This window comes from Haliotis rufescens, unplaced genomic scaffold (genome assembly GCF_023055435.1).
Source record: "Haliotis rufescens isolate VD_foot unplaced genomic scaffold, xgHalRufe1.0.p SCAF_58, whole genome shotgun sequence".
NCBI classification, from domain to species: domain Eukaryota; kingdom Metazoa; phylum Mollusca; class Gastropoda; order Lepetellida; family Haliotidae; genus Haliotis; species Haliotis rufescens.
The window spans coordinates 2,201,299-2,213,647 of record NW_025964312.1 but is presented as its reverse complement, the minus strand read 5'-3'; the positions used below and the strand labels follow the sequence as shown (position 1 = coordinate 2,213,647).

Here is a 12,349-nt window from a genome sequence, read left to right as displayed (position 1 = left end):
TTAACCCTCTCTGTTCTAACTAGGGGACACACACGGGAGGCCTGTCGTCCCAGGCGACTCAATTCGCCGTGTCCCTTATGCGTGCCTGGATCGAGTTGAAGGCCCGGAGTCATCATGTTTGTGAATCTTGGTTTGTTAGGACCACGCCCTTCCTCCTGGGTTTCACTAAAGTTAAGAATGTGTGGGACTGTGTCAATTCTGGTTTTCGTCACACACTGAGTGAGTGAGTGAGTGAGTGAGTATGGTTTTACGCCGCTTTTAGCAATATTCCAGCAATATCACGGCGGGGGACACCAGAAATTGGCTTCACACAATGTACCCATGTCGGGAATCGAACCCGGGTCTTCGGCGTGACGAGCAAACGCTTTAACCACTGGGCTACCCGACCGCCCCTCGTCCCACACTGAGTTGACTTCGTGATATGACTGTAATACTATTCAAAACGACGTCAAACCCATTTAACTCACCGTTTTAACGACGTTTACACGGAATTCCCCAGGAATGTTGAAGTCAGTGGTCATTTCGAGAATCCTGTCTCGTGAAAAACGATTGAACGGAAAGTGAAGGCATGAAAGTCAGTTTTGCGGTCATGTGACCGGCCTTGCCTATTGGAAACCCTTTTTCGTGTGAACTTCACTTTAAACAAGAGTCATCACAAATTCGAAAGAACAAATAATCTGACTGTTATCTGACCTTGATGGAGAGGTTATTGAGCTATCAAAACAATGGAATTGGGATTCGGAACTTTGTATTTCTATGTCACGTACACACCAATATGAACTGAGTCCAAATCAAACTTGTTTTCATGAAAACAGAGAAAATATCAATTCTAAAAATCCCTAAATAGCAAAAGCCATCAGTTGACTACCTGGTATATGTGTGTGCACAGTTTCAAGAAAGAGTACCTATTACTTTTAGAGATGGTCCAGTGAGGTGAGGTGAGGTGAGGTGAGGTGAAATTGGGTTTAACGTCGCGTCCAAGATTATTGCACTTATATAGCGACGTGCATGCACGTTCGTGTGTGTGTACTAGTCCGGACTGATGCCGATTTATAGTGCTAGCTCACTGAGATACCATGCCGCAGTTTAACATGAATACCCCACTCAGACACAGTATACTGACTCCGAGCCGACCAGTCCTTGTTTTAGCCCCTGAATGCCGAGCGCCAGACAGGGTAACAACAAGTACCACCTTTTAATGTCTTTATGACGCAGCCGGGGATCGAACCCCGGACCTTCCGCTCTCCGGGCGGACGCTCTATCACTAGACCAAGGAAGCGGTCCAGAGATGGTCCTGACAAACACACCACTATGAACCACTATGAGTCAAAGTCCAACCTGTTGCCATGGAAACAGAAAAAAAAAGAAAAATATTCAGCCCTCGAGTAATATATGTACCAAGTTTGGATGAAAAATATTTAACAATGTTTAGGTTCTTCTCCGGAAATGACACCTACCTGCGTTTCAGCTAAGCCTTGTGGGTTTTTTTTTAGTTGTACTTTGATATATCTGTTAGTTTTTGTTGAAAAATATTAAACGGTTTTTAGAGTTACGCTCCGGAAACGAAATAATTACGGACGGGCAGACGAACAGACAGACGAGGCGTCGTCTCTATCCTTGGGGATAAATATTATGTGTCATAGCACAGTGTATTTCCTAGTGGTTAGAGCGTTCGCTCGTCTTCGAGGTAGAATAGGTCTTCAGCAACCCATGCTTGCCGTATAAGGCGACTATGCTTGTCGTAAGAGGCGACTAACGGGATCGGGTGGTCAGGCTCGCTGACATGGTTGATACACGTCATCGATCTCAATTTCGTGGACCGATGCTCATGATGTCAATTACTGGATTGTCTGGTCCAGACTCGATTATTTACAGATCGCTGTCATATAGATGGAATATTGCTGAGTGCGGCGTTAAACAACAAACCAACCAACCTTTGGGGTATCCTGATCACAACTATGATTGATTAAATTTTTAATTAGTCTACTTGAGTATACCATCTCAGTATCCTTTATGCTGCCAGCTGGATACCCACTGGCATATAGCATACTCTTATGATACTCCATGGTGGGTGGGGAGCTGGGATGGTGAAACCTCTATCATTAACCATGGCTCAACACAAAAAACACAAACGAGCATTGGATGAGTGTTTGTCCTCTGATGAGGATAGTACCTCACACAGACCTGATAACTGGAGAAGATTTTGGTTTATCTTCTACTGATAGGTAACCTCTTCAATTAATTCCATTTGCAACATCAAAAGCAATTTATGGCATAGATGGTGACGTGCAAGCTGTTAAAAAGATTCGATCTGGCTTTCTTCTGATTGAGTGTAAAACGGCGAAACATTCTGCTGCTCTTCTAAACACAAAACACCTCGTGAATACTGAAGTTTCAGTTTCACCGTACGAGTCTCTGAACAGTACTAGGGCGGTCGGGTAGCCTAGTGGTTAAAGCGTTCGCTCGTCACGCCGAAGACCCGGTTTCGATTCCCGACATGGGTACAATGTGTGAAGCCCATTTCTGGTGTCCCCCGCCGTGATATTGCTGGAATATTGCTAAAAGCGGCGTAAAACCATACTCACTCACTCACTCACTCACTGAACAGTACTAAAGGCATCATCAGAGACAGTGGTTTCTCGCCCTCTTACTAAATCTGTTCAGTCTGTTGCATGTCAAACTGATATCACCTGGACAAAAACAGACACATATACAAGCATTACACCATCTTCAACTGTTGGCCAGAACCTTGCCTCATCAGAATCTCAGATCGATTCACTAAGAGCACCAACTCCTATTGTGAAACATGCTTTTCAGAAAGCGTGACCCTGTGAAACTCTTCAATACACTTCAGATACATGAAGACATGGATGTCGCGTGCAACAGAAGCCACTCGCCCCGGGCTGGACAAAGTAGATCCCCAGTACTTCCGCCTCCTATAACATGAATCAAAATAATTCCCTCATTCAGTGGAATTGCAGAGGACTAAAGACGAATTTTAATTAAATTCAATTACTGGTACAGGATTTTAAGCCATCAGCAATTTGTCTTCAAGAGGCATATCTCAAGCAAACACATACATTTGACTTCTGTCAGTACAGTTCATATCTTTCATTTTCTCCTCTGTGTGATAAAGCCACTGGAGGATCTTCCATCCTGGTGCGACAGGATGTGATTCACATTCCTGTGTCCCTTGATACCAATCTCCAAGCTATTGCAGTAAGACTCACTTTGCACATTGCATTTACTCTATGCTCTCTATATATTCCTCCCTCCTCTAATCTTAAACGTTCTGAACTATAATCTCTACAGGATCAGCCTTCTAAACCCTGTATCATAATGGGTGATCTGAATGGTCCAAATCCCTTATGGGGAAGTGTCAATCTAAAGGGAAGCTATTTGGGGATTTTATATCTGATAATAACATATGTATTCCTGCTACTGGAACATGTTCTGCGTTAGGTCTGTCGCTATCAGATTGTAACTTGTTAAATGAATTTACATGGTCGGTCCATGATGATTTGTGTGGAGACGACCATCTCCCTACCATCCTGAGAATGAATAATCCATGTGACGTTCCGCCCTCATTAAAGTGGAATCATAATAAAGTCAACTGGTGCTTATTTCCAACCCTCTGTACTGACAAGTTAAAACGTGACATTTTCCGGAATGCTCCTGACCCTATTAAGTTGTTCTCGGAGCAACGGAATGAAACTGCTGACGAAACGATACCAAAGTCATCTACAAACCCACACATTCCAAAACTATGGTTCGATAATAAATCCAAAGAATAGGGAAAAGGCTGAAAAATATTTCCGCCGAAACCTGACTGTTCATAATTTGAATACTGTTAAAATTACAAATGCTAAAACACGACGTACTTTCAACGGAATAAATGTGTGTCAAGGATGAATTATGTCCCAAGGATCAATTCCTGAACACCTATGTCCAAGATGTAGAACATAAAGATTCAACAGAAGATTAAAGGAAAAGGTCCCAAATCTAGCGTTCACCATCTCAAAGATGGTGATCGTAAACTAACAAATAAAATTGATATCGCAAATAAGTTGGGCGGAACACTTGCTAAACATTCTTCATCAACAAATGATGCTCCAAGGTTTCAGAAATACCAGAAACAATAGGATAAGAAAAATATTAATTTTACTTCAGATAATGGTGAAGATTATAATGAAGTGTTTCAACTCCATGAGCTACATACTGCCCTTGGCCAAGCTCATGATACTGCGACAGGAGATGCCAATATACGCTATCTGCTCCTAAAGCAATTACCACAGTCATGTCTTGAGACACTTTTAGACATTTGTTTAGATCGTTTGCCTCAGTTTGTATCCGACAGTTTCAAGTTCGTGTGGGTCCAACCCTGTCTGACTGATTATAATCAGGATCAGGGATCCCACAGGGCAGTATTCTATCTGTCACTTTATTTAGCATAAAGATCAACAGCCTTCCAAAGATTCAAATGACTCACTTGATGGGTCACCTGTTGTGGATGACTTCAATATTTCATGTGACAGTAGGTGAGACAAATAGCGTTCTAGTTTATCATCACCTATATTGGCAACAAAGATCAATCGAAGTCCATCTTTATAACGACACGGATTGAGGTGTGTGTGTGTGTGTGTGTGTGTGTGTGTGTGTGTGTGTGTGTGTGTGTGTGTGTGTGTGTGTGTGTGTGTGTGTGTTTGCGCGCGCGCGCGCGTGTGTGTGTGTGCGTGTGTGTTACTTTACTTTACACGTCCCCGCTTGCCATACCCTTCACACACAAAAAGGCTGCAAGTATTTTGAGATTTTACGTGCGCTTCCCGTCATTATGTGTATTTCGGACACCGTCTTGACATTCACGGAATCCATGGCACTAATAAACAGCACAGTTCTCCTGTCAACTAATGTAACGATCGCGTATATTCTGTACCCGACTGGTGGTGATACCCAATAAGATTGCAGGCCTAGACGGTCGTACTAATTAAACCACGCCTCCTCATTAGAGCTTTAGGGATTTGTTGGGGATGTTACAAATACAGGCCCCAAAATAACAGCGCTATGTTTACGTTTTCACACTTTTTTTCTCGGTCTCTGTATTGTACATCATACTGGCTACATAATTGTGTAATAAAAATCTGCTACTACTTTTCATTATACTATAAGGCTAAACGTCCATTAATAATGGTGCGGGGCGGTCGGGTAGCCTAGTGGTTAAAGCGTTAGCTCGTCAAGCCGAAGACCCGGGTTCGATTCCCGACATGGGTACACTGTGTGAAGCCCATTTCTGGTGTCCTCCGCCGTGATATTGCTGGAATATTGCTAAAAGCGGCGTAAAACCATACTCACTCACTCAATACTAATGGTGCAACATGAGTCACATTAAACTTACACAATCGTGTGAATGCGGGAATCTGAGGACTAATTTACATGTTAGATAGGGCCTTCAATTCCACTATATATATATGCTTTTATTCCTCCATAGGAGAGTACAAAACATGTTATACGTTAACAGGGAAAAGCAGAGATTTTACATGGATTAAGAGTCACTTTAGAAGTTGCACATATCATATAGTCTGGTTATCACAGATATTTGGAACAGTTCTTGATACTCATCGGACAGGGAAACAGGATGCTGGCAGGACAGGAGACTGCAGACAAGATCAGTGTCGGATCTATCTTTGAGATGGACACTGTGTTCCACAGGACCAATGTTGATGATGTCACACCACAGCATCTCTCGATACATGCTGAAAGTCTCACAATGACACAGGGCGTGTGTTAGAAGGTCGTCGTAGTGTAGACCACAGAGGAAGCAGCGTGGATCGATGCTTATGGTGTCTACCACTGGATTGTCTGGTTCAGACTTGATTATTTACAGACCGCCATCATATAGCTGGAACATATTGCCGAGTGCGACGTTAAACAACAAACAAACAAAACAATAACACTTGAATACGGTTTCAATATCGATATTTCTGTTAGATTAGTTTGGTTTCTTGTGATCAAAAACGAAAATATATTTTAATCAAAGCAGACACACTTTTCCGATGACAGCTTCTTTTTTTTCTACTGTAATTGCCACGTTTCGGTACATGTGGAACATCCCGCCCATTAACACCAGAATCAAAGAGCACAAAACTTCAACCATCAAGCCAGACAGTAATCTGCCATCTCGGACCCTATCAGCAACTGCCCAAATCACATCAACTGGGAAAACGTCCAAATCCCCTCCAACAAAGTCCAAATCCTCTCAAACCCTCTCCAACAACGTCCAAATCCTCTCCAACAACGTCCAAATCCTCCCCAACCCTCTCCAACAACGTCCAAATCCCCTCCAATCCTCTCCAGCAACGTCTAAATCCTCTCCAACAACGTCCAAATCCTCTCCAACCCTCTCCAACAACGTCCAAATCCTCTCCAACCCTCTCCAACAACGTCCAAATCCTCTCCAACCCTCTCCAACAACGTCCAAATCCTCTCCAACCCTCTCCAACAACGTCCAAATCCTCTCCAACCCTCTCCAACAACGTCTAAATCCTCTCCAACCCTCTCCAACAACGTCTAAATCCCCTCCAACCCTCTCCAACAACGTCCAAATCCTCTCCAACCCTTTCCAACAACGTCCAAATCCAAATCCAAAACGTTGCAATGTTCTTCGGCGAAAACAGAGGACTTCAAATTTAAGCAAACATTGTCACGATATTATTCAGCGAGACCAGTAAACTACAAAGTATGAAAATATAAGGATCGAACCTCAGTTTGGATGGGTTCAATGAAGTGTGTATGTATGTATGTATGTATGTATGTATGTATGTATGTATGTATGTATGTATGTATGTATGTATGTATGTTAGTATGTATGTATGTATGTATGTATGTATGTATGTATGTATGTATGTATGTATGTATGTATGTATGTTAGTATGTATGTATGCATGTATGTATGTATGTATGTATGTATGTATGTATGTATGTATGTATGTATGTATGTATGTATGTTTGTATGTATGTATGTATGTATGTATGTATGTATGTATGTATGTATGTTAGTATGTATGTATGTATGTATGTATGTATGTATGTATGTATGTATGTATGTATGTATGTATGTATGTATGTTAGTATGTATGTATGCATGTATGTATGTATGTATGTATGTATGTATGTATGTATGTATGTATGTATGTATGTTTGTATGTATGTATGTATGTATGTATGTTTGTATGTATGTATGTATGTATGTATGTATGTATGTATGTATGTTAGTATGTATGTATGTATGTATGTATGTATGTATGTATGTATGTATGTATGTATGTATGTTAGTATGTATGTATGTTAGTATGTATGTATGTATGTATGTATGTATGTATGTATCCTGTTTAATTGGCTTCCTCATCATGTTGTCCCTGTCTATCATGTTGTTATTACTTAACCGAGTCATTTTAATCTCTCTCATGTATGCAATAGTTGTTACTGTTAATCCTCCACCTCGTAAAATAAAGAAGTTGTTATCCATAAATGGACTACTTTGCCATCCGTCACCTTCTAAGAAATGCCTATCGAACAACATATTTAAATCCACATCAAATTCTCACCAAGTGAGCTGAGTTACAGTTGACAAGGTCTGAGAATGTTAGCTTAACAAAATTGTTATAGATGAGCAACTTCTTTATTACAATTGGGCTCTTTGAGTGTCATTTAGAAGTTGGAATGGTAACTAAACAAAATTGTTATGGATGAGCAACTTCTTTATTACAATGTAATGTTGACATATAATAGCCAAATTGCCACAAATATGACTTTTAACGAGTCAAAGTATCGCATTTTAATATATGTATCCATTCTTTAGCAACTAAAGTTCGTTTCAATGCGCAAAAAGCGGTAATCTGACCGTGGTTGCTGTATCTCTTCACACACGATTTCACCTAACTTAATGAAAACAATTATATTAAATAAAAATTTGAATAAAATTAATAAAATATATTACAAAAACATGTTCAGATATACAATGAACACGTTTTAATAACAAGATAGTATAATGATGGTATTGAATTGCGTACTTCAGTTCGGTTTTGCTGACTGGTATTTCCGGTGTTATGTGCTTGCGGTGATTAGCTGATAATGTTTATTGAGATGGGGAAAAACACCTGTCGGTGTAAAACCTGAGCTTATTAAAAATGTAAGTACGTTTTTGTGAGCCATGCGTTACCGCGCGCTATAACCAACTTAGCGGTTTATTGAAAGGCACAAGAGCGAGGAAACGCTGTACATGTACTTGAGATATGCGTGGCGTATCGATAAATGGGCCCACGTTTATCGTATATCGTATCGTGGGTCAAGTATCGCGATGCATCGGAATATCGGTGTATCGTTTCACCCTTACATGACACCCAATCCATGTAGCGGCCTGTATTCAGCCCACACTCACACCCCATAGACCACACCTGGGACGAGGTTTTAAGAAGACAACTGCGGTGCTTCTCAGAGTATGGGCCCCAGCGTTAACGGCCTTCATCAACTGACAAATTCACTCCATGTACAGAAGATGCATGGTTGAATTTAACGCCCGCAGTGGTCGCACATTAACTCTGACCACTCATGTTCTCATCTGTTCTTGGGGACACGGGTGGCGCCGCGATTCGCTGTGCAGAGTTGCGTCCCTTGGGCACACCAGAAACATATGATGGATTCGAATCCCGGTTCGCCCGGGATTATGTTTCCAGGTTTGTCCAGGTTTGTCAGCACCATACCCGTTCACAGAAGTTGTAAACGTCTGAGATCTGCATCACTTCGGGCCTTCCTCCCACATTAAGCTGACACGCCGTGATAAAACTTGAATACTGTTAAAAGCGGCGTTAAAACCCAACTCACTCACTCACTCATCTGTTCTGGTGATTCTGTTATTGAGAACGTTTGACGTCCTTCTTTGACATGTGGTGATCTGTAACGTTTCAACTTCCTACTCGTCAGTTTGTGTTCCTCATCTTTTGAAATATAGACTCTGAATTCTTGCAAAGGAATGACGTTTCTTTTGTGGTTCAGTGTATAAAGCAATGACCTAACTAACCGTTAGCATGCTATAATATAGTGGAACCCCATTAACCCCTACCTGTTTAGCTCAGACACACACCTTAAGCCTAATATAATAGTCTTGGGGTTTTACTGTATAACCACAGTAGGGTCAGGTTTACTCTAGCGATCAAGGTTCGCCCCGATTATGTTTCTAGGTTTGTCAGCACCATACCCGTGCTCGTGAGTTTCACCGAAGTGGTAAACGTTTGAGAACTGCATCACTTCGGGCTTTCCTCCCAAATTAAGCTGACACGCCGTGATATAACTGGAGTACTGTTAAAAGCGGCGTTAAACCCAACTCACTCACTCACTCACTCACTCTAGCGATCCATAACTGCCTCACTGTATCTGTGGAAGCCACGTACTATCCATGTACCCCGGACAGTCTGATGACAGCAAGGCAGGCATAGAATGAATGCCTAAGTGTACCGTGGGAACACTTGACTTGCCTGTGCATGTGTTTGTGTCGGGTATCACATTCTCATGATATTGTCGGAATCTTACACTCTGCAAGTTTAAGGCTATGGAAATGTTTTTGGTGTTTTTATTTTATACAGAAAACATTGCAGTTTGCTTACTCCAGAGTTAGTCACGGCAGATTAAACCCAGGGGTATTGGGTTGCTGTCAATCAAAAGGTCATTATCGTGGCAAATCCAGGATTTGAACTCGACCAAAGGATCCTGGTGTGACCGAGGGATGCCACCCGTGCGCCAAAACATGTACATTGATGTCACTGCATGAGCTCATTGGGTTTCTGCATATCCATCCATCGGAGCAATCATTTTAGACGCTGAGCCGACTCCACCTGATATACCCCGTGTCTCATGACATCTCCTTGGCGTACTGGTGGCTTTGTGTGTACACAAGTAACTACGGATATGACGACGTTTCATACTACGAATATTCATGTCATACGTTTTATGAGGAGTCGTAGGCTAAGCGAATAGACAAGACTAAACTCTACTGAATACAGGTGCAGAAATGGCTGCTGCTTTATCCATGCATTCGGCCCGTGAAGATCCGGGGTAGAATAGGTCTTCAGCAACCCATGCTTGCCGTAAAAGGCGACTATGCTTGTCGTAAGAGGCGACTAACGGGATCGGGTCGTCAGGCTCGCTGACTTGGTTGATGCATGTCATCGATGCCAATTGCGTGGATCGATGCTCATGATATCAATCACTGGATTGTCTGGTCCAGACTCGATTATTTACAGACTGCCGTCATATAGCTGGAATATTGCCGAGTGCCATTCAGATGCAGGTTATACGAGCCACGATATTGTAATTACAAGTATATAGACAGGAGTCAATCTGAAACGTGATTACACAAGTGGATGCAGGCATATCCATCAAGTTACCCGACCTAGGCTACATGTATATGCTAATATTGATTTTAAAGATAATATATGTATATCTACGACGTAGACAGGCGTCATCCAATCAAAAGAAGCCAATAAAATGAAAGTGTTATATTTCAGGACACACACAGTCATATGAGCACTGGGGAGCAAGGACGTGACGTCTATTGTGTTATCTTCAGCTTCAACATCTCTCTGTTTGCTTTCACCAGTCAAGGCTGCTGATGAGGAAAGTACAGAAGATGGTCCTGTTGTTGCTGTCCTTCCTTTTGTGGAACGGAAGTAGCACCATTGCATCTTCAGGGGTCGATCAGAGTGTTCAAAATATAGACCTTAACTATGAAGTGGAAAATGTATCTCCTCACAAAAAGATGCTTTCCCAGCTCCCACCTCAAGACAAGGCATACCCCCAGCTAAGGTGTGCTCTTCTCTGTTCACGGAGTTTTGAATGTTCATCGTTTACCGTGAAACAAGGACATACCGATTTACAAGCCTATCGGAGCCGGAAAGAGACAGCATTCAATAAAGGGGATAGGATGGAACTTGCTGATACACGTTGTGCATACTTCTCAAGGAATTGGAACGGCCGAAGACTGAGTTCTCTTCATCAAGGTAAAGGCATCAAGGGGAATGTTGTTATGACTTTCAATAATGTTAGTTATTCCTGCCAGTTGATGAGAAACACAGCCACGAGTAAGTCACCTTCTACAGTTGCAGAGATATTGGACTTCATGACTTCAACGCAGAGTGACACGTCTTTTCCAAGAGGAACCTCTTCTCCAAGAGAAACTTCTCTTCCTTCTGTCCCTCCTACCAAACTGTCTGAATGTCACTTTCCGAACAAGATGACTGTCACAAGTAAGCAGAACATTATGCTCTTCAGAAAAGAACCAGGAAGCAAGAAAACCGATCCCTACAATGTTTATGTAATGCAAAGCGACAACAGTAAACCAATACAAATTTACACTGGGTTAAATGTGTCTGGTTCACTTCATCTGTGCAAGATCTTCCTATCACATTGTTCTATCTTCTGTCCAAAAGTTGAACTGGTCATTCGAAAGTACTTTAATGGTCGAATTGGAGGTATTTTTAACTTAAAAGACAAAGTACATGATTTCACATTTGATGGGACATTACAAAATATGTTTGCGATTACTTGTAGATATAAAAGTATATGCCAGGTACGAAAATGTGAGTTAGCAACAGGTCAAACAAATATAATATATGATAGCATTATCAAAGCCGAGCGAGGTGGTCTGCAGTTCGATACAAAAACTAAGGTCTTTTATTGGATTGAAAAGCGTTCGACATCATTTAACATACATTCGGCTGTTTATGATGACTTTGTGATGAGAAACACCAAAAAATTGTTTGGCCCGGGCCGATATAATCTAACAGATGGCACATGCCTTGGTGAATCTGGAATGTTTATCTGGAAACGTACACCCTTCGACCTTCACTATGTCAACAAAGCAGGATATTCGAATATTTTTACTCTTTTTAAACCAGGTGCAACAGAATTTGAATGCCGAGTCTGGAATAAAACCATGTTCATTTTGTACTACTCAACGGACGAATGGATTTCTGTGCACTCCTTTGAAAAACAGGTAAAAAGTATTATTATTGATAAGGTGAAGGTCAAGGGGTCTTTCTTTGCACACTGGATTCGTTAAGATAGGGATGGATCATTGAAGCGCCTCACATGATTAAATCATGTATATATAAGAATCCAGAGTTCAGTACTGTTATACTTTACTGGGAGCAGCGTCTGTTGTGTGGAAGGTATTTCCAGGCTTTTCTCAGTTATATTCAATTTCATGTGTGATTTTGAATTTATTTCGACTGTGTCTTCTTTAAAGTCTACCTTGAACGATATAATGTTTTCTTTTTGATTGTTACATGTTGTTTACCAG

The 12,349-nt window shown here is 41.5% G+C and overlaps 1 protein-coding gene across 1 annotated transcript; it reads left to right on the top strand.

Annotated features, from left to right (window-relative positions):
* Positions 1–6,095: 6,095 nt before the first annotated feature.
* On the top strand, positions 6,096–6,725 carry LOC125374509 (putative protein TPRXL). Its single transcript, XM_048385407.1, has one exon. It carries the CDS (start codon positions 6,096–6,098, stop codon positions 6,723–6,725), a length of 630 nt encoding a protein of 209 aa, XP_048241364.1.
* The last annotated feature ends 5,624 nt before the right edge of the window (positions 6,726–12,349 follow it).